This window comes from Copadichromis virginalis, linkage group LG20 (assembly GCF_057382275.1).
Source record: "Copadichromis virginalis isolate Kocher_CV1m ecotype Utaka linkage group LG20, C_Virginalis_male_GT1.1, whole genome shotgun sequence".
Classification (NCBI taxonomy): Eukaryota; Metazoa; Chordata; class Actinopteri; order Cichliformes; family Cichlidae; genus Copadichromis; species Copadichromis virginalis.
Window position 1 is genome coordinate 6,069,446 of NC_140637.1, and position 23,356 is coordinate 6,092,801.

Below are 23,356 nucleotides of genomic sequence, written 5' to 3' on the forward strand. Positions count from 1 at the left end.
GTTTGTTTTCCTTCCTAGAAAAATATTTCTGTAAAACAGTGAGCTCCATTTGAATATTTGACTATGTTCTGTATTGTTATTACTGTCACTGCCTTTTCAATAAACTGCCAAACATCATTTTTCAAATTACTAGACATGAAAGTTCCCAACTCTAAATTAAACAGGAGTTGGAACATTATTACTTCCCATTGAGTGCCCACATTTTTGTGTAAACATAGTTGGCCTCACTGATGACAGACTCTGAAGGAACAAACACAGAGGTCTCTCTGTATTTGCCAGGTCAGCAGTTCTTACCCCTGTGTGTTTGCCAACTGTGGAACAAAAACAAAGCGAAAAGCAGCTTTCCACATGTAGAATTTGATGTTCATATGTGATCTGCTACAAACTGCAAGTTTTCTCCTCGGACATGATATAGTAAAGGAACTTGTCACTGATTGTTGCAACTTTCTTTGGTCAAACTAGTAATTTATAAAAAAAAAAAACTAAAATGTTCTTTAAATAACAAACAGCAAAATACATTTTGAGACACAAGTGTGCAACAATGCTGAAAACTAAGAACGTTTTCATTGTCCATCTGAATCATTTTGTGTTCTGCCAGGAAACACTTTCCATTCTTGCTACATTTCATCATTTGTTTTTGCAGGGAAACGGACTCAAAAAACCCGACAGGCTTGTGAATTCCAGGATCTATTAAAAACACATTTATAGCAAGGTTATACAGGATTGGGCTATTTTTATTGGTCATACAAAAACAACAAAAACAATGCATCATACTCTAAGGCTTTAATTAGAAATGGAACAGATATACTGTTTTTCACACTGAAGTAAGAATACAGGCGGTAAAAAAAAGAGGACAAGGAATAAATGCAAACAGGCCACTTTTTCTTTGTGGGAAAAATGTGTCCGTTTAAAAAGGAGAGATGTTTAATGTAGATGATGGACTTCCTTAGCAGGGCTCACTGCATGCATGACCACAGGTAGTCCTGCAGCACTTTTGATCTCCTGGACACTGACCATCGTGATAGCAGTACTCAGCACACATGGGGGTGGTCTCAGGCAGGGGGCAGCCGCCAGGCTTCACTGATCACAGCGAAGTCAAAAAAATATGATTAGTTATAAAATACCTTTAAACACTTGGGATGTACATGGGGGTGTTTTCTACTTTGTTGATCTCTCACCTACGTACGGTGCCATGCACTCATGTCCACACCCGTTGGAGCAGCACTTTTCCTTGTCGGGGCACTCACTGTCCTTAGAGCAAAATTCAGCACACCGTCCGTAGCCCAGGCGCCTGCGAGGACACACTCCTGGCTTTACTGAAAGAAAAGAGAAATCAGTATAGACAAAGAGATAGAACGGGAGAGTGTGGTACACGGGCCTTTTGACTGACTTTTAGACAGCTGAGACTTGAAAGAAAAGAGCAGAAAAGCATTACGGATCAGCCGTGCCAAAGGAGACATGAGTTATGATTTTGAGTGGTTACCAATTTGGTTGCTAAACAAACAAGCATGCGCATTTCAAAAAGAATCCGTAAGCAGTCAGATAATGCGTTGAAGAAATTTGAGTCAAAAGAAACTTGCCTGTTATTTTGCAACAAGCGCTCGCTGAAAGAACAGTGTCAAAGTGCGCTAATGCGCAAAATGCTAAAACCAATGCGCAAATTGTCCACCAGTGTTTGTCCATGTTCACTTCTTGCTCAAAACATGTACTGCTGTGTGCAAAAAATACTGTACACTAGTCCATAGCCACATGCTGAGCAGGCCACTTAGAGGATGCTGGGTCCTTGTGCCTGTAGAGTTACAGATAAAATATGGCATGTACTGTGGTATGAATCTTCTAATGTTGTTTACATGTTAGTAATAAAACTAGACAGCTGAAAAATGTTATGATGAACAATAGTTTTTGTCATGTGACCTAATTTTACCTTCACTTTATTTTAGTGCTTCCAGCAAATGAATCAATTTCTCCTCCAACAGTATCTGACATGTGCGAAGCGGTTTATTTTCTTTTTAACCAGTGAACCAGCCCGCATTTCCATCTAGCATTATTAGACTCCATAGACAAAAAAACAAAAACAATATGCGGTTGGATTATTTACACACTTCAGAAACAAATTTGATACAATAGATCAGATGAGGAGTTTTAAAGTAATTTCAGAGTTGTTTTTTTTTTAAAGAGACTGGCACCAGTTTGTGAAGTTAAATGAATTCTTGCTCATATATTAGAGAAGGACGTTATGCTTCTGGTGTCCCCCAGGGGTCAGTGTTGGGCCCTAAATTGTTTAAATCACACATCAATTACATACTTAAGGTGTCCACAATATTAATAATGATTCTGTTTAAGACTAATAATTTATGCTCTGGTGATGATTTACAGCATTTACTGGATGAGATGACTTTATGACTCTACAAAATAACTTGTTTAGCGTGTTAGCTTAAGGGTGATGTGGAGGATGGCCTCTCTGTTCAGTTTAGTTGGGTGTGTGCTTGGCGTGTACACCACTGTGCAGACCACACAGTCCATTGCAGAATATTTTACTTCCCACAGAAATTCTACAAGAAGTGTTGGTAAGTCTCAAGCAGCTACTTCTTCTTTTCTCCACAAGGTGGAGAACATGTCTTAGTCTTCCAATCTAACTTGTTTATTAGTTTTTGTTCCAACATTACATGCTGTCATTGACTGAATATTGTCACATAGTATCATATTTATGTAAATTAGTAGGCTGTGCTAAAACTAGGGATGCACTGATAAAATGAAATGATAAACAAAGTAAAGAATAAATAAATGAAGATTTGGCTTGATAAAAACAAATCATTACATTTGATTAAAACTGAAATATTTTTTATTTGGAAATAGAACTGAAAGATGTCAACGATTGATTTTAACTGGTTGTTTCAACAGAGCTTTCCAAATTGAGTGTGTGAAATCCTACATATGGCCACTCTGACAAACTCATTTTTCTGCAGTTTTTGTGTGCTCACAAACTGTGAAATGTTCATGCTATTTACTTCTGATTTTCCGCTTTTAGCACTTAAATTCCTCCCCTGCACAGAATGGGGAGCAATAATGGAAACAGCCGTGTGTTTTGCTTTAGCAGCAGGTATCATTTATACAAATCTATGACATTGTTAAACATCCTCAGCACAAAATTACCCTTAATAATGTTGGATGCTGTTAACTGCTGCCAATTACAGAAGAAAAAATGTTACATTTGCATTGAATGTGTTAATAATGTATTTTATCTGTGGTGTAAAGGTGCACCATAGTCAGTCTCCCACTTAAGCTTTCTTTCTTGTTGCCTCCTATTAATTAGCTTGTTAGCTTGAGGCTGCTGTGGAGGAGGGCCCACAGCTTGACGGGCCAAAATCCATATCACTCACAGCCTAATTTAAGATACTTTACTTCCCAGAGGAATCACACGAGAACGGTATAGTAAGGGTTGATGCCGCTGCTTCCTTTCACCACAAAGTGACGAACATGAGTCATGTTTTCTGTAAGAAAGGAGGTTGTCAGATACATATTTTCGTGTTCCTATCTTGACTTGTTTCTTAGCTTATGCTCAAACGTTATATGCGACTATAAATGGAATATCATCATATTATATCTGTTTATGTAAACCAATGGGCAGTGTCTAAACCAGGCATGCACTGACTATAAAAACTCGATAGCTGTGCTTAAAATACCATTTTTGTTGATAGCAGTGTCGGCGTTTTTATTTTTGTTTTTATTTTTTGCAGCTCTAGTTTGAACATTGATTTGTTTTCTGGAAGTTTGAAACTGTAACTCCATTAAATCATAGTGCATGATGTTACTGTGAGGAAACTGTAATAAAATACAAATCAGGTTATTCTGATTTGATATCTCACTGCCCTCTGAAGCCTCTGAGCTCACATGGAGTGATTATTGCTTCTTTTCAATCTCCCTACTAGGAACAATCAGATACAGAGATACATTATGTCAGAGTGAATTCAACATGGTTTCTTTTTTGTTTTTAAATGCAAACTTTGTCCAAAACACGATATCCAAATACTCTCACAAACAAACAAATACAAAGAAAGATACCTAAAAGTAATGAATATTATCTTTAATGGGACAGGAAATCACTTGTTTTGAAGTAGATTTAAGTAAAAGCAGCAGGTCTGGAGCCACACTCCCTGTTCTCTGAATTGAGGTGTTTTTTTCAGTCCCGTTGTCACAGACGCATATAATCAAGTGCCTAGCCACGCAGTCTGCCTTTACAAAAACATTTGTCATCATCAGAAAAAGAAAGTCTTAATAATATTACAGAAAGAAAAAAAGTATTGCATTAAAGAGAAGGCCATAGTAAATTTGTAAAGATGTTTAATGTAGATTGACTTGGTACTTTCTAATCAGCGGGGCTCATTGCACGCATGACCGCAGGATGTCCTGCAGCACTTCTGCTCTCCTGGACACTGACCAGCACACATGGAGGTGGTTTCAGGCAGAGGGCAGCAGCTAGCCTTCACAGATACACCAAACCCAAAAATATGATTAGTTACAAAATACCGTTAACCACTTGGTGAATTATTTAAAGGGTCTTGGCTGCTTTGTGCATCTATTACCTTTGTAGGGAGCCATGCACTCATGTCCGCATCCATTGGAGCAACACTTCTCAAAAAAGGGACAATCTCTGTCATTAAAGCAAGATTCAAGGCAACGTCCGTGGCCCAAGTGTCTGTGAGGACACACTCCTGGCTTTACTGAAATGAAAGAGAAATGAGTATAGACCAAGAACTCCAGAGAGTGTGGTGGGTTGTCCCTCTGAAAGATATCCTTTGACCTTATTGAACCCTGAATTGCAGTAAATTAATAAAAATCTCTTCTAAGAGTTTCTGGAAATTGTGAAACATTTGATTGTGTTTTAGGCTGTGGCCACCCTGTTTCTCTGAAGGATGCTTACTGCACTTCCTTCTTCTCGACTAAGGTATGAGTCTCATGGAGATCCAGTTGATTAATCTCTCATTTCAAGTTAGATTCCACCCAACGTGTACACTCCAGTTCCCAAATATCAGGCAAAACTTATACAGTCTCACACAAAATGACAGCAGTAAGTCTCTGGTCTGCAGTACACAACGAAACACATGGTCATAAAGAAGACTAACAAGCTTTTTTTTAAAGTTCTCACTCTTTCATGTTTCATACAATCTCAAGGAAATGTGTATGAAATTAAACATTTTCTCTTTTTTGTGCACAATTGTTAGAGACAGCCTTTTCTGACTTCTACCTATTGTAGATGACATGATAACAGATAACCTGTAGATCAGCGGTCCCCAACCCCTGGGCCACAGACTGGTACAGGCCCGTGAGTCGTTTGGTTCCGGGCTGCGAGAGTTGAAGCTCGGTTGTGAAATTTATAGTTTTTTTAGGGTTTCGTTATTTTTTATCGTTTTTATCATTAAATCGGTTTCCCTGGCTCTTTTCCAGTGTGTTATGAATAAATTTTCTTTTTTGGGTACTGGTACTGGTTTTATTTTGTTGTATTTATCCGCGGCACCTTAAAGGCTGGTCCGTGAAAATACTGTCAGACATAAACCGGTCCGTGGGGCAAAAAAGGTTGGGGGCCGCTGCTTTAGATAACTGCCACTTTGTTCGTATCTCACCTATGTCTGGTACCATGCACTCATGTCCGCATCCATTGTAGCAACACTTCAGAATAAAGGGACAGTCTCTGTCATCAAAGCAAGATCTAGCACAATTTGTATGTGCAAACTTTATTTTTAAACTACTTGTCATTTTATTAACTGAGAAGATTTAACCAAATATTTAATCCACACCCTTTTCAGAAGACATTAAACATAGTGACACGTACTGGGAGCAGGAGGGACGCAGACTTCTTCACCATCATAGACACAGCATATGTGGTCTCTAGGACAGTCCTCATACCCCTTACGTGACAGAGCAAGATTAAGATGGCGTGAACATTCTGGGGTTGAAAGAAGCAGAAAAGCAAAAAAGGACATGGATGAGCTGTGAGGAATAAGAGTTATGATGCTTTGCAGTCGCCAAATTGGCTGTTTGACAAAATCAAACATGCACATTTCAGAAAGGATCCGTAAGCAGGCAGATTATAAATTGAGCACATCTGAGCCCCCCCCCCCCCCCCCCCCCCCCCAAAAAAAAACCAAAACAAAAAACTTGCCTGTTAATTTGCAGTAAGTTCTAGCAGAACAAACAAAAAACTGACAAAGTCGATCAGTGTTTGTCCACGTTCATCTTTTGCTCAAAGGAATGTGCTCCTGTGTGGTTGGTTTTTGTTCTTCAGTACCCAACTTACCCCCAATCAAAAAAAAGGAGATTAACACAAGTTTTCACCTTCTCAAATTTCGTGCAGTCCCAAGTATACATATATTAAATTATTAATCTTAATATATATATTTTCCTATATTTAATTATGTCTGCACAAATTAATGGTCAGTGACAGCCTCTTTGCAACTTGCAACATGATATGTGTTGCAGCAGTTGATATCCTGTGGATAACTGTCACTTTGTTCAATCTCACCTGACAATGGAGCCATGCACTCATGTCCACATCCGTTGGAGCAGCACTTCTCATTATTAGGACAGTCTCTGTCATTAGAGCAAATTTCAGCACAATGTCCAAAGTCTAAGCGCCGACGAGGACACACTCCTGGCTTTGCTGGAAGGAAAGAGAAATTAGTGCAGACAAAGAACTCTAATCAGAAAGTGCAGTAAATGTGGATTTTACTGGAATTTATTTAATTTTTAGACTCTCTCTCATTCTACTGACTGAGAAGACTCAATGAAAAATTTACCACACCCTATTAAGAAGAAATTAAACATTGTGACACGTACTGGAAACAGGAGGGACACAGACTTCTTCACCATCATAGACACAGCATATGTGGTCTCTAGGACAGTCCTCATACCCCTTATGTGACAGAGCAAGATTAAGATGGCGTGGACATTCTGGGGTTGAAAGAAGCAGAAAAGCAAAAAAGGACATGGATGAGCTGTGAGGAATAAGAGTTATGATGCTTTGCAGTCGCCAAATTGGCTGTTTGACAAAATCAAACATGCACATTTCAGAAAGGATCCGTAAGCAGGCAGATTATAAATTGAGCACATCTGAGCCCCCCCCCCCAAAAAAAAAAAAACTTGACTGTTAATTTGCAGTAAGTTCTAGCAGAACAAACAAAAAACTGACAAAGTCGATCAGTGTTTGTCCACGTTCATCTTTTGCTCAAAGGAATGTGCTCCTGTGTGCAAAAATACTGTCTGTGTACTAGTGCACAACCACAGGCTGAGAAGGCCAGTTAGTGGATGCCGGGTCTTTGTGCTCACAGATTTGCAGTCTCTCTGATAACATGTCAATTAAGACACACTTTCATTTTCAACCATGCTCCAATAGTGGCGTGTATGGTACATAGCTTGTGTTTAATATTAGTAATGAAACCAGACAACTGAAAAATGTTATAATGAGCAGCAGTGTTTGTGTTTGATCTCACTTTCCTTTCACTTTACTTTAGTGCTGTGTTTCATTTTTGTGGTCAAAGATTGCATGCTGTTATATTGTCTGCATGCATTGACCCTGCCAGTCACTATCACAGTATTTTGTTGTGCAGCAGCTATTCCTGAAGTGCAGCAAATTCCTCTCTCCTCTTCCTCTTCTGTTTTTCTTGAATTCTGTTTCACGGAATGATGCTATTGGACCTCTTTCTTCCTGCTAAGGAATGAATTTCCTGGAGAAGTCTAGTTTAAATTCATATTACCACCCCACATTTACACTCTAATTACCATATATCAGACAAGACTTGTGCAGTCTGATACTGCATCATTACAAGAGTCTTAATGGTTTTTGTTGTTCAGTACCCAACTTACCCCCAAGCAAAAAAAGGAGATTAACACAAGTTTTCACCTTCTCAAATTTCGTGCAGTCCCAAGTATACATATATTAAATTATTAATCTTAGTATATATATTTTCCTATATTTAATTATGTCTGCACAAATTAATGGTCAGTGACAGCCTTTTTGCAACTTGCAACGTGATATGTGTTGCAGCAGTTGATATCCTGTGGATAACTGTCATGTTGTTTATATCTCACCTATGACAGGAGCCATGCACTCATGTCCACATCCGTTGGAGCAGCACTTCTCATTATTAGGACAGTCTCTGTCATTAGAGCAAATTTCAGCACAATGTCCAAAGTCTAAGCGCCGACGAGGACACACTCCTGGCTTTGCTGGAAGGAAAGAGAAATTAGTGCAGACAAAGAACTCTAATCAGAAAGTGCAGTAAATGTGGATTTTACTGGAATTTATTTAATTTTTAGACTCTCTCTCATTCTACTGACTGAGAAGACTCAATGAAAAATTTACCACACCCTATTAAGAAGAAATTAAACATTGTGACACGTACTGGAAACAGGAGGGACACAGACTTCTTCACCATCATAGACACAGCATATGTGGTCTCTAGGACAGTCCTCATACCCCTTACGTGACAGAGCAAGATTAAGATGGCGTGGACATTCTGGGTTTGAAAGAAGCAGAAAAGCAAAAAAGGACATGGATGAGCTGTGAGGAATAAGAGTTGTGATGCTTTGCAGTCGCCAAATTGGCTGTTTGACAAAATCAAACATGCACATTTCAGAAAGGATCCGTAAGCAGGCAGATTATAAATTGAGCACATCTGAGCCCCCCCCCCCCCCCAAGAAAATTTGCCTGTTAATTTGCAGTAAGTTCTAGCAGAACAAACAAAAAACTGACAAAGTCGATCAGTGTTTGTCCACGTTCATCTTTTGCTCAAAGGAATGTGCTCCTGTGTGCAAAAATACTGTCTGTGTACTAGTGCACAACCACAGGCTGAGAAGGCCAGTTAGTGGATGCCGGGTCTTTGTGCTCACAGATTTGCAGTCTCTCTAATAACATGTCATTTAAGACACACTTTCATTTTCAACCATGCTCCAATAGTGGCGTGTATGGTACATAGCTTGTGTTTAATATTAGTAATGAAACCAGACAACTGAAAAATGTTATAATGAGCAGTCCATGTCCAAAGTCTAAGCGCCGGCGAGGACACACTCCTGGCTTTGCTGGAAGGAAAGAGAAATTAGTGCAGACAAAGAACTCTAACCAGAGAGGGTGGTAAATGTGGATTTAACTTGAAGAAATTTTATTATCTGTCATTTTATTAACTGAGAAGGTTTAACCAAAGATTTGCCACACACACCAAGAAGAAATTAAACATAGTGACACGTACTGGGAGCAGGAGGGACGCAGACTTCTTCACCATCACAGATACAGCATATGTGGCCTCTAGGACAGCCATTACACCCCTTACGTGACAGAGCAAGATTAAGATGGCTTGGGCATTCTGGTTTTGGAGGAAGCAGTAAAGTAGAAAAGGACATGGATGAGCTGTGGTAAATGAAGTCAGTCTTATAAAGCTGTCTGATTGCCAGTTTGGCTGTTTAGCAAAACAAAACAAACATGCACATTTTAGAAAGAAACCGTGAGCAGTAGATTATAAGCTGAACAAATCTGAGTCAAAAGAAACTTGGTTGTTAAAATGTCACTTTGTTCAATCTCACCTGACAATGGAGCCATGCACTCATGTCCACATCCGTTGGAGCAGCACTTCTCATTATTGGGGCAGTCTCTGTCTTTAGAGCAAGATTTAGTACAACGCCTGTTGTGCAAGCGCCGGCGAGGACACACTCCTGGCTTTGCTGGAAGGAAAGAGAAATTAGTGCAGACAAAGAACTCTAATCAGAAAGTGCAGTAAATGTGGATTTTACTGGAATTTATTTGATTTTTAGACTCTCTCTCATTCTACTGACTGAGAAGACTCAATGAAAAATTTACCACACCCTCTTAAGAAGAAATTAAACATTGTGACACGTACTGGAAACAGGAGGGACGCAGACTTCTTCACCATCACAGATACAGCATATGTGGCCTCTAGGACAGCCATTACACCCCTTACGTGACAGAGCAAGATTAAGATGGCTTGGGCATTCTGGTTTTGGAGGAAGCAGTAAAGTAGAAAAGGACATGGATGAGCTGTGGTAAATGAAGTCAGTCTTATAAAGCTGTCTGATTGCCAGTTTGGCTGTTTAACAAAACAAAACAAACATGCACATTTTAGAAAGAAACCGTGAGCAGTAGATTATAAGCTGAACAAATCTGAGTCAAAAGAAACTTGGTTGTTAAAATGTCACTTTGTTCAATCTCACCTGACAATGGAGCCATGCACTCATGTCCACATCCGTTGGAGCAGCACTTCTCATTATTGGGGCAGTCTCTGTCATTAGAGCAAATTTCAGCACAATGTCCAAAGTCTAAGCGCCGACGAGGACACACTCCTGGCTTTGCTGGAAGGAAAGAGAAATTAGTGCAGACAAAGAACTCTAATCAGAAAGTGCAGTAAATGTGGATTTTACTGGAATTTATTTGATTTTTAGACTCTCTCTCATTCTACTGACTGAGAAGACTCAATGAAAAATTTACCACACCCTCTTAAGAAGAAATTAAACATTGTGACACATACTGGAAACAGGAGGGACACAGACTTCTTCACCATCGTAGACACAGCATATGTGGTCTCTAGGACAGTCCTCATACCCCTTACGTGACAGAGCAAGATTAAGATGGCGTGGACATTCTGGGTTTGAAAGAAGCAGAAAAGCAAAAAAGGACATGGATGAGCTGTGAGGAATAAGAGTTGTGATGCTTTGCAGTCGCCAAATTGGCTGTTTGACAAAATCAAACATGCACATTTCAGAAAGGATCCGTAAGCAGGCAGTGTTTGTGTTTGATCTCACTTTCCTTTCACTTTACTTTAGTGCTGTGTTTCATTTTTGTGGTCAAAGATTGCATGCTGTTATATTGTCTGCATGCATTGACCCTGCCAGTCACTATCACAGTATTTTGTTGTGCAGCAGCTATTCCTGAAGTGCAGCAAATTCCTCTCTCCTCTTCCTCTTCTGTTTTTCTTGAATTCTGTTTCACGGAATGAGGGTGGTAAATGTGGATTTAACTTGAAGAAACTTTTTTATCTCTCATTTTATAAACTGAGAATGTTTGACCAAAAATTTACTCCACACCCTCTCTCAAGAAGTCTGTCTCTAGGACAGTGCTCACACCCCTTACATGACTGATCAAGCTTAAGATGGCGTGGGCATTCTGGTTTTAGAAGAAGCAGTGAAGCAGAAAAGGATATGAATGAGGTGTGGTAATTGGGCCAAAAGTTATGATGCTGTGTGGTCCCCAAACAGACCATATAAGTAACTAACAAACATGCACATTTCAGAAAGAATTGTTAAGAAGACAGTTATGAGCTGAACACGTCTAAGTAAAAAAGAAAAACCCAAACTCACCTGTGAAAATGCCACCAGTTTTCACTGTGGAAAAAACAGTGCCAAAGTGCACCAATGCACAAAGTGCTACAATCAATACACAAACTGTAGAACAGCCTTTGTCCATGTTCACCTCTTGCTCAAAAGAATGTGCACAACCACTGACTGAGTGGCCAGTTGAATGATGCTGGATCGTTGTGCTTGTAGTCTTATATTCTCTCTGATAAGGTGTCATATCAGAAACATTTTGTTTTTTACGTTCCTTGTTGCTGAAATGATAATATGAATCTTGTGTTTGCATCTTAGTAAAACATCTACACAGTATTTAATATCTTCTTCATATAGCAAGACAACAACGACATGCTCATGAAGAACATTAAGAAGATTTTTCCCACAATTGACTTTCTTATATTGCTATATCTTGTTGGTACCTACGATTTATAAAAGTATCAAATGAATCACATATTTCTCCTTGTTCTCTCATATATAATTGTTACTATCTTGTTCAGTCCCCTGCTTCCTTGTGTACACTGTGTCCTTGTTTATTTTTTGATTGTTCCTGTTCTTCAGATGAAGCTATGAAGTTATCTAAATCACATTTAACAACGAGTATTTATTGTACGCATATCCATTATTTCTGATACCAGAATTTTGTTCAGTCTCACCTAATGTATATGACATTATTGTTTTGTAGGATAACAAATTAATATTTTGACTCTAAACAAATCCATATACCTGCATTTGAATTTTTTTTTTTTCATTTCTTGTCTGTTTAGCCTTTCTGCCAAGTTCCAGACAGGCTTTTTGCAAATTTGTCACTTTTTTCTTCTTTTATCTGTTGTAGATGATACCAACGAAACATCACTATGTCATATCTGTGACAGTAGGAACAGTGAGAAATTCGTGAGATTGTCTGCACAATTACAATTTGTTTCTGCATGAGCTGACACACAGCTTAGTGTGTGTTAGATTTCAGATCTTCAGATAAGTCTCACTGAGCTCCTTCTGCCTGAGTATGAGATTGGGTCCCCTGACTCTGATAAAATGGTGCCAGCACACAAAATTTACTGCTGTCTCATGATGTAACACCCAACATGTTTTTATTGCATTTGTAGATCAATTGTAAAAAGTATTCCAAACTAATTAGAAGTAAGGAAATAGCTCTAATGAAAAGCCATCATGAGACAAAATGAATACATTAAGTAAGTCAGTAAAATTGTATTTATATAGCACCTTTCAAGATAAATATCACAAATGATTCAGAAAAAATTTCGAAAACATAAAAACAAAAAGTAGTCTCTTTAAATTTTTGGCCTTGTATGCTGTGGCATCAGCAGGCCCTGAACACGTCCTGGATGGCCGGCCTCTGCCTCAGTTGGCTGTGGGCGTTCCGTCCAGGGCCTCCTTATTCCCTTTGCTGGGAAACCCAGCATTTCTCCAACTGCTCCATATGATAATTATGTGAATAACAAAATATTCACATAATTGGCGATCGTGGCTCAAAGAGTTGGCAGTTCGTCTTGTAACCGGAAGGTTGCTGGTTCGAGCCCCGGCTCAGACAGTCTCGGTTGTTGTGTCCTTGGGCAAGACACTTCACCTGCCGCCTACTGGTGATGGCCAGAGGGGCCGATGGCGCGATATGGCAGCCCCGCTTTTGTCAGCCTGCCCCAGGGCAGCTGTGGCTACAACTGTAGCTTGCCTTCACCAGTGTGTGAATGTGAGAGTGAATGAATAGTGGCATTGTAAAGCGCTTTGGGTGCCTTGAAAAGCGCTATATAAATCCAATCCATTATTATAGGTTGCTACGTGTTTCAAAATGGATCAGACCAAGTGGTATGGGCAACTCATGGCTGGGCCTAGAACCAGCTCAAAGCATCAAAGCTGCTTAAAAGCCATAAACACCTTTCTGACAGCCATATGGGAATTTTTTTTAAAAAGTCTTCACTTATCCCATGTGAACTAACACCTGTTTGAAACAATCCAGATATTTGACAGGAAAAAAAACATACATAATTTTCAGTCATGGCACAAGAAAAAAATGATCTAGAGTGCATTCAGATCAGGGATCAGTTTGTCTCGTTTACAGTGGACAGGACCATTCATGTGGCTTTGCTTGCTGTGCTGTGTCCTGCTCTTTCTTTATTCTTTCCACATCTGCTCAGTTGTTCCTTCAGCCCCTTGGCTCTTCACTATTTTCCTGTGCTCCCTCTTTCTTTCTTTTTTAACAAAATTAATCTGTAGTCCTTACCGTCTCATGACGAGAGTTGGCAAAAGTACAGACATCCTGTACTGAAGTAGAATTACAGATACTATTGTTAAAAAATACTCCAGTAAAAGTTGAAGTACTGATTCAGCTTCTTCACTCAAGTAAAAGTGTAAAAGTGAAAAAGTACCAGCTGTGAAATGCACTCAAAACAAGAAAGTAAAAGTAGCTCTTTGAAGAACCTTTCTACCACCCATTTTTATGGCATGCCAACAGAACCTTGCTCTACATTAATGTAATGATGAAATAATATTATTTTATGGGAATACAAACTTTATGTTAGTCTGTATTTTAATTCTAAAGAATGCACTCAGCTTGAATCAGTAAAGTAAGACATTAGCAAAGAAGAAAAAAATAGCTCTATTTTCTTTTGGCTACCACGTAGAGGGTGCCTTTACCTGTAAACAGGAAAATGAGTAGGGAAGAGGTTAAACTGGGATTCAGTAGGTGGAGGAATCAGTTGTAGTGGCTCAGTTCACAATAACTTCTATTGAGAGCTCCAGTTAATTTTCTTAGTGTACGGGCTATAATCAGCTGGCCTACTGAGGTTCACTCCTCTTTGTGGATTTACACACCTTAATTTAACAGATGTTTCATGAGTTGTCCTGGCTGATTTCAATCCTCTAGACTGCTGTCTTTATATTAGACACTATAAAGTTGGTATGAAGGTGCAATTTGGTGAATAAATCTCAGCATCATCAACTTAACTTCAGATTCACCTCTAGGCAAGGCAAGGCAAGGCAAGTTTATTTATATAGCACAATTCAACAACAAGGTAATTCAAAGTGCTTTACAGAGACATTAAAAAACAAAAACAACAAAAGCATGATTTAAAATTGATTTAAAAAAAACAGTAGATAAAATCAGAACAATAGATAAAATCAGTAGTTAAAATATAAGTTTTGAAATTTAAGCTTAAAAGTGTGGATTTGGTGCTTTATTCAAACGCAGCTGAGAATAGGTGAGTCTTCAACCTGGATTTAAACAAAATGAGTGTTTCAGCTGATCTGAGGCTTTCTGGGAGTTTGTTCCAGATATATGGAGCATAAAAGCTGAATGCAGCTTCTCCGTGTCTGGTTCTGACTCTGGGAACTGATAAAAAAACGGATCCAGATGACCTGAGGGATCTGGAAGGTTCATACTGGGTCAGGAGGTCACTGTTGTATTTTGGTCCTAAACCATTCAGAGCTTTATAGACCAGCATCAGAACTTTAAAGTCTATCCTCTGACGGACAGGTAGGTCCTGTTGAGACATCAGATCTTTTATCCTTGAAATATTCTTGAAGGGGTAGTAAGCTGATTTTGTTATTGTCTTAATGTGTTTTTCTAAGTTTAGGTCTGCATCCATCACTACACCCAAATTTCTCGCCTGGTTTGTGGTTTTTAGGTGTATAGATTGAAGTTCTCTGGTGATCTGTAATCGTTTTTCTTTGGCACCAAAGACTATTACTTCAGTTCTGTTTTTGTTTAGCTGGAGAAAATTGTGGCACAACCAGTCATTAATTTCCTCAATGCATTTACCAAGAGCCTGTACAGGGCCTCGGTCTCCTGGTGACATTGTGATATATATTTGTGTGTCATCTGCATAGCTATGATAGTTTATTTTGTTGTTCTTTATAATCTGTGCCAGTGGGAGCATGTAAATGTTAAACAGAGGGGGTCCCAAGATGGAACCTTGGGGAACTCCACATGTGATGCTTGTCTGCTCAGATGTGAAGTTACCTATTGATACAAAGTATTTCCTGTTTTCTAAGTATGTTTTGAACCAGTTTAGTACAGTTCCTGAAAGACCTGTCCAGTTCTCCAGTCGTTTGAGTAATATGTTGTGGTCAACTGTATCAAATGCTGCACTGAGATCCAGTAAAACTAAGACTGACATTTTTCCACTGTCTGTATTCAGACATATGTCATTAAACACTTTGGTCAGAGCGGTTTCAGTGCTGTGGTTCTGTCTAAAACCTGACTTGAAGGCATCATAGCAGTTATTCTGTTTTAAGAAGTAATTGAGCTGTTGAGAAACTGCTTTTTCAATGATCTTACTTAAAAATGGGAGATTTGAGATCAGCCTGTAGTTGTTCATTTGTGTCTTGTCAAGATTGTCCTTTTTCAGTATAGGTTTAATTACAGCAGTTTTTAGTGGTTCTGGAAACACACCTGATATTAAAGAAAAGTTGACGATCTGTAACAGGTCTGACTCCAAAGTCTTTGAGACCTTTTTGAAAAAACGTGTTGGCAGGACATCTAAACAGCAAGAGGAGTTCAGTTGACCTAAGATGTCCTCCAGGTCTTTGCTGTTAATAGGGTGAAACTGTTTCATGGTGTTTAAACAGTTTTTCGGTGGACACGGTACATATCCTGAATATGCTGTTGATGTACCAATTGCTTGTCTAATCTTTTGGATTTTGTCTGTGAAGAATTTGGCGAAGTCATTGCAGGCCATGTCAAATGAAGTTCAGCTGTCACTGACACAGGAGGGTTTGTTAGCCTGTCAACTGTAGAAAATAAGACCCGAGCATTATGACTGTTTTTGGTGATGATGTCAGAGAAGTAGGACCTCCTTGCACTCCTCAGTTGTAAATTATAATTGCGAAGTTTCTCTTTATAGATTGACATCTATAAAGAGAAACTTCACAATTATAACTGGAATGAACCTGGAGGAGGATAAGCAGAAGCGAATGGATGGATGGATGAACCTGGAGGTTTGTTTTTCTCCATCTGTGCTCAGCTTTCCTACAATCTCTTTTTTCATTTTTCACCAGTGTGGAGTTTCTCCAGGGAGACTTTTTCCTTCCAGAGATAACCTTCACCTTAATGGGAGCAATAGTGTCCATTACATTTAACATTTTAGCATTGAAGCTATTGACGAGCTCATTGACTGAACCTCTGGACAGGCCAGGTGTTAAGGGGAAGACATGGTTAAATATCTCACTACTGTATTCAGTTATACACCGTTTTGTGATCACTGTTGTTGATATATTTGTGTGGGCTGAAATTTTACTTTCAAAGAAAACACAGTAATGATCAGACAGGCCCACATCAGACACAGTAACCTTCGAAATGCTCAGGCCCTTGGAGATCAGTAGGTCAAGAGTGTGTCCTCTATTATGTGTGGCCTCTGTTACATGCTGAGTCAGCCCAAAGTTGCCCAGAATGTTACTCAGGTCTTTAGTCCCTTTGTCCTGAGGGTTGTCCACATGGATGTTAAAATCCCCAACAATAATTACACAGTCAACACAGATCACAGACAGCAGTTCACTGAGATCATTAAAAAAAGTCGCTCCTTTCTGAAGCTCATCCCAGGTGGGGGCAGATGAGGCTCCTCCTCAAGGTTTCTGCTGGGCTTTGTCTGTTCTTGGAGTACTGTTTGTTCCTCTTTATGAGATAACTCCTTGTTTATCTCAGCCTTGGCACCAAGCACAGATGGATGACGTATGGAATAAAACAAGTTGGAGGTGAACAGTTTCACCCCTGACTTGTTAAAATTAAATCCATTTGCTTTAAACAGATGCCTGCATTCCCAAAAAATATTAAAATTGTTGATAAAATGCACTGAGTGGTCAGTACATGCTGATATAAGCCATTTATTCAGTGCAAACAACCTGCCGAATCGCTCGTCTCCTCCTCTGACGAGCGGTACAGGTCTGATAGGTTTGTAGCTTAAACCTATTCGCTGGAACGTTCAAGACAATTTACTACACAGCAAAAGCAAGACACGAGTAGGCAAAGTTCTTTTGAATTAATTGATTATGATAAAGATATATTTTGTGGTAACTACCTCTGCCTGGCGTTCTTTTCATTTCAACCCGGATCCAACTGTTACTGTCCCCCACCCTCTTCGCCTGGCTTTCCTGTGGGGACGTAACAAAGCAGATATAACCTCTCTCCTGACCTTAAGTTGTGTTTGCATGCCAGAGTGATCTGGGAGGCACACAGAGTCTCCACAGACTACTAAGGATCAAACCTCTACCAACATGACATTGATTATAAAACTCTAAGCATAAATGACAATCAACAATATAAACCTGACAAGGTCCACTGATGAATACAGCTGCATTCAGAGAGTTTACTGTATTTAATAATCCAGTAAAGTCTGGTTTCAGAACCTCCGTCTGTTGTTTGGACACATCGTTTGACCCTGTATGCAGAACAATGTTTGTCACAGTTGGATATTCATCTGCAATTTGAAGAATTCTCTCCTTCAGGTTGTTGACCATATCCTTAGGAAAGCAGAGGACTTTAGTGTTCTTACCGCACATCCTTTGTACATCCTTTACGGCAGAGTCACCCACAATCAGAGTTTCAGGCCTAGCCTTTAGCTTTCCCTGTGGCCTTTTACTTTTCAACAGATTTTCAGACCTTACTTCGCTACTTTTAGATGGATGGTTGTCCGATATAGATCCAGGGTCCTTTGATAGTGGAGCAAATCTGTTCTGCAGTTTCACATTCAGTTGTTTTGGAGGTTTGTTGTTAACCTTCCTATTCACGGTTGTCCAGTCCTGTTTCCTCCCGTATACAGGGGTAGAAGAGCTTCTGTCTCGTAGGAAGTGAAGGCCAGTCGGTTTCAGAGATTTCAGCTCGCTGTGCCCTGCCTGTGATACGTCCTCCCCCTTCCAGGAGACATGATTTATGTCTTGGTTTTGCACCAAGACAGTCCAAGGGGGGATTATTGCTTGAGGATTTTTTATAATGCACAGAGTCTACTTTCTTGGTCATGTTATCTGTGCTCCTTAGCTGTGTACTAGCTTGCTCATCGCCATTGTTTTGAATCAAAAGCAAGGTTGTTTCATCTCCACACAGTCCATTTACCTCCACGTTTACTTCTAAGCGATGAATTTTTGTCTCCAGTACTGCAATCTTCTGCAGGAGGCTGTGGTAGTCATCTGTGTAGAGGGAAGGCATCTTGTTGCTAGTTAGCCTAGCGGTTAGCACCTTTCCAGGCTATTGAGGCTGTTCGGTGACCAGACGCTGTAATCAGGCTTTAGCTGTGTGTAGGCCACAGACACACGGAGCGCTGAAGATACGGTAACTATAAAAATGTTGCTGTTTCTGTTAAGAACGCTTTAGTCCTAATGATCTATAAGTGTCCAGAAGCTATCGCAGGTAAGCTCATATGGAAAAAAGGGAAAAAATAAGCATAAAAATCGATAAAAAACAATAAAAGAAGCAAAGCATTTAAAGAGCAACGAGAGGAAACGTCCACACTCACAAAAGGGGGGTCACACATATCAACTATATCTAGTTGATATAACCGAACTATGGCTTTAAACCTGTGACATTACAGCAAACTAACTTGTTTATCTTGCGCTAAATAGCGGAATATCAGTCTTTAACTAATATACTTAGTCTACCTCAATTTGTTTTGCATTTTTCACAATATGGCTAAGGAGCTTGGAAAGAAAAGCGTCTGGACTTCTTTAAGTTGCTTGAAGATGTTACACCTCTCATCAGGTGAGTGGGTGTTAAGGCGTCTGGGAGGTGATCTTAAAACTGTATTGGCGTCTGACAGTTGGTGTCGTAAACCACCGCCTCTGTTCAAAGATGGTCGCTCACAGTGGACATAAATGGCTTCTTTCACTCCTCTTTCAAACCATCTTTCTTCTCTGTCCCAAATGTGAACACTGGTGTCCTCGAAGGAGTGGCCTTTGTCCTTTAGATGTAGATGGACAGCTGAGTCTTGAGGTGGCTCTTCTATGTTGTGACATGCGTTTATGAAGTGGCTGTTTGGTCTCTCCAATGTAGAGGTCTAGGCATTTCTCACTACACTGTACAGCATATACTACATTGTTAAGATTGTGTTTAGGAGTTTTGTGTTTGGGATGAACCAGTTTTTGTCTGAGTGTGTTGCTGGGTCTGAAGTAAACTGTGATGTCGTGCTTGGAGAAGACTCTCCTGAGTTTTTCTGATAAAACGGTTACATAGGGGATGACAATGTTGTTGCGTTTGTCTTTCTTATCCTCCCTAGTTGGTCTCTGATCTTCTTTTCTGTGCATCTTTGCTTACTTGATGAAAGCCCAATTAGGATAATCACATGTTTTAAGAGCTTCCTTTACATGTGTGTATTTCTTCTTTTTCCCTTCAGGCTTAGAGGGAACTTTTTCTTACATTTCAAAGCAGGAAATCACTTGTTTTCCAAGCGATTCTAGTGATTGTAGATAAATGGGGAAGCCCTCTACCATTTTTTGCACTAATTTTAGTTACACTTTTTAAGGTAAATACAATTACTTGAGTGTCATAAAGTGTTGCATTTGATTTGTTGACTCATTACATTAGTGACGTGTCAATTTTAAGCACTTTCAAGCAGGTACACTATGTTGATGAAAGTATGGGGCCACACTTTCTTTCTGAATTCAGGGGTTTTCAGTCCAGTTATCGCAGGTGCATAAAATTAAGCACCTAGTCATGCAGTCTGCTTTTACAAAGATTTGTGAAAGAATGAATGCTTTTAAAATCCAGTTTGAGACACAAGTGAGAAACAGAATGTTTTGATAATCCATCTGGATAATTTTGTGCTCTGACAATAAGCACTTTCCATTCTTGCTACAGTTCAACAGGTGAGGGGCAATTTTTATTGGTATATATATAAAGAAGAAACACACGAGGCATCATGCTATAACTATGTAATTAGAAATGGAACAGATATACTATTCATAGTGAAACACAGTTTCTTCAATATTTTCACACTGAAGTAAGCTCACATGTTGTAAATAAGAGAACAAGAATAAAATGCCAACACACTGTTTTTTATTTGTAAGACAAATATGTCAGTTTGAAAAAAATCAGAGAGACATGATTATCATCAGAAACAGGAAGTGCTTATCGCACTTTGGATTCATTTGCAGAGATGGTCACAGTAAGTTTAATGATGTTTTTTTATAGATTGGCAGCAGAGCTCACTGCAGGTGTAATCACAGGTTGTCCTGCAGCACGTCTGATGTCCTGGACCCTGACCATCACGATAGTAGTACTCGGTACACATGTGGAGGCCTCAGACAAGGTACAGATCCCAGTCTTTACAGACACACCAAAGTCAAGAATAGGCTTAGTTACACAATTCCTTAAACCACTTGAAAAGTGTTTAGGGAGTGTTTGGTACTTTGTTCATATCTCACCCGTGTAAGGCGCCATGCACTGATGACCACATCCACTGAAGCAGCACTTCTCATTATCGGGGCAGTCACTATCATTAGAGCAAAATTCGCCACACATTATGTTATCGAAGCGTCTGTGAGGACACACTCCTGGTTTCACTGAAAAGAATAAGAAAACATTAAAGAAAAACTCTCCCTCTAGATGTGATCTCATTAGATAACCCATGTGTGACATGAATGCATGGCACCATACATAGGTGCCATGCATTCGTGAAATTTCGTGAAATGCATGGGTCCCTTTTTTCACGAGGGTCGCACATGGGTTAAGTGTGCAAGAATACTTTGCTCATCTCTCACCTATGTATGGTGCCATGCAATTACGTCCACATTTGGTAGAGCAGCACTTCTCATTACCGGGACAGTCACTGTCATTGGAGCAAAGTTCACCACACAGTCCAACAGTCAGGTGCGTGCGAGGACATTCTCCTGGCTTTGCTGATAGGAAAAATAAATTAGTACAAACAAAGAACTCCAACTAGAGAGTGCAGTAAATGTAGCCTAAATGTTATTTTTAAACTACTTCTTATATTTTAAAAAGATTTAATTAAATACACAGCCTCTTAAGAAGAAATCAAACATTGTGAGACGTACTGAGAACAGGAGGGACGCAGACTTCATAACCATTATAGACGCAGCATGTGTGGTCTCTAGGACAGTCATTACACCCCTTACGTGACAGAGCAAGATTAAGATGCGGTGGACATTCTGGTTTGGGAGGAGGCACTAAAGCAGAAAAGGACATAGATCAGCTGTGGTAAAGTGGTAAATGAGATAAGAGTTCTGATGCTGTGTGATTGCCAGTTTGGCTGTTTAATGAAACAAACCAAACATGCACATTTTAGTAATAAACAGTAAGCAGCAGATTATAAACTGAACATGTCTGAGGCAAAATAAACTTGCTTGTTAAAATATCTTCAAGTTAATTGCAAATATGTCTTTAAACGCTTAATTAGCTCCAGCCGTCTTTTCACTCATCCTCTTTCCCTGTCGTCTCAATGACATTTCTGTCTATTGACTCAAGATTTAATTTTCTTTTTCACCCTATCTGACTTCAAATTCGTGTCTTTCTGTTTTGCTCTGATTGTCACAGTGCTGGACCTCCATCTCATACTTTTTGTCCTATGTGCGTACACACACACACACACACACACACACACACACACACACACACACACACACGCACACACACACACACATATATGTATGTATATACAACGTACATATTTAAAACTGACCTCTTGACCTCTCAAGTTTCATGAAGTTGCAAGTAAATGTTTTTTTTATAGTTCAATTAAATAAGTCAGGTAGAGACATCCTTTGCAATCATTCTTTGTCTCTTCTTTCTATTGTAGATGATATAATAAACGAAATATCTTGCAGATAATTTTCACTTTGGAGTGATCTTTGCTACTTTGTTTATCTCTCACCTCCAACAGGAGCCATGCACTCATTTCCACATCCATTGGGGCAGCACTTCTCGTTATCGGGACAGTGACTGTCATTAGAGCAAGATTCAACACACAGTCCAACAGTCAGGTGCGTGCGAGGACATTCTCCTGGCTTTGCTGATAGGAAAAATAAATTAGTACAAACAAAGAACTCCAACTAGAGAGTGCAGTAAATGTAGCCTAAATATTATTTTTAAACTACTTCTTATATTTTAAAATTTTAAAAAGATTTAATTAAATACACAGCCTCTTAAGAAGAAATCAAACATTGTGAGACGTACTGAGAACAGGAGGGACGCAGACTTCATAACCATTATAGACGCAGCATGTGTGGTCTCTAGGACAGTCATTACACCCCTTACGTGACAGAGCAAGATTAAGATGCGGTGGACATTCTGGTTTGGGAGGAGGCACTAAAGCAGAAAAGGACATAGATCAGCTGTGGTAAAGTGGTAAATGAGATAAGAGTTCTGATGCTGTGTGATTGCCAGTTTGGCTGTTTAATAAAACAAACCAAACATGCTCACCTCCGACAGGAGCCATGCACTCATTTCCACATCCATTGGGGCAGCACTTCTCGTTATTGGGACAGTCATAGTCATGAGAGCAAGATTCAATGAATTCTTCACAAAGTCCAAAGTTCCAGCGTTTGCGAGGACACACTCCTGGCTTTGCTGAAAGAAATGAGAAATCAAAAGTGACCAAGAACTCTAACCAGAGTGTGCGTTAGGTTGTCCCTCTGAAAAATCTTATTGAACCCTGCAGCAAATCAATCAAAATGTCTTGAGGTCGCCGGACACTGGTACCACGACCAGTAGGCAACAGGTGAAGTGTCTTGCCCAAGTACACAACGACCAAGACTGTCCGAGCTGGGGCTTGAACCGGCAACCATCAGATCACAGGACAAACTGCCAACTCTTGAGCCACAGTAGCCCGAGGCAGTGAGGCAAAAAAGGATATGGATCAGCTGTGGTAAATCAGGTGACAGCTGAGGTGACAAACATGCACATTTCAGAAAGAAACAATACTCAAAAGAAACTCACTTATTAAAACGTCAGGTTCAGGTTCCACCCTAGAAAAAGCCGTGCCAAAGTGCACCAATGCACAAAGTGCTGCAATCAATATACAAACTGTAGACGAGCTTTTGTCCATGTTCA

The 23,356-nt window shown here is 39.6% G+C and overlaps 1 protein-coding gene and 1 pseudogene across 3 annotated transcripts; both read right to left on the reverse strand.

Annotated features, from left to right (window-relative positions):
* Positions 1-764: 764 nt before the first annotated feature.
* Positions 765-11,537, reverse strand: LOC146684146 (uncharacterized). 3 transcript variants are annotated; one of them, XM_085443235.1, is made up of 13 exons: positions 11,362-11,537; positions 10,533-10,646; positions 10,219-10,356; positions 9,888-10,001; positions 9,574-9,711; positions 9,243-9,356; positions 8,400-8,513; positions 8,086-8,223; positions 6,835-6,948; positions 6,521-6,658; positions 5,831-5,944; positions 1,179-1,316; positions 765-1,080 (listed from the first exon to the last, which is right to left on the reverse strand). In XM_085443235.1, exons 1-13 carry the CDS (start codon positions 11,465-11,467, stop codon positions 947-949), a joined length of 1,614 nt encoding a protein of 537 aa, XP_085299361.1. In that variant the 5' UTR covers positions 11,468-11,537; the 3' UTR covers positions 765-946. The 3 variants fall into 3 exon arrangements, with proteins under 3 accessions (XP_085299361.1, XP_085299359.1, XP_085299360.1); XM_085443233.1 differs by lacking the exons at positions 765-1,080; positions 1,179-1,316 and adding exons at positions 4,070-4,481; positions 4,584-4,721; XM_085443234.1 differs by lacking the exons at positions 765-1,080; positions 1,179-1,316; positions 9,243-9,356 and adding exons at positions 4,070-4,481; positions 4,584-4,721.
* Positions 11,538-18,971: 7,434 nt separating this feature from the next.
* On the reverse strand, positions 18,972-20,579 carry LOC146684147 (uncharacterized; annotated as a pseudogene).
* Positions 20,580-23,356: the final 2,777 nt, after the last annotated feature.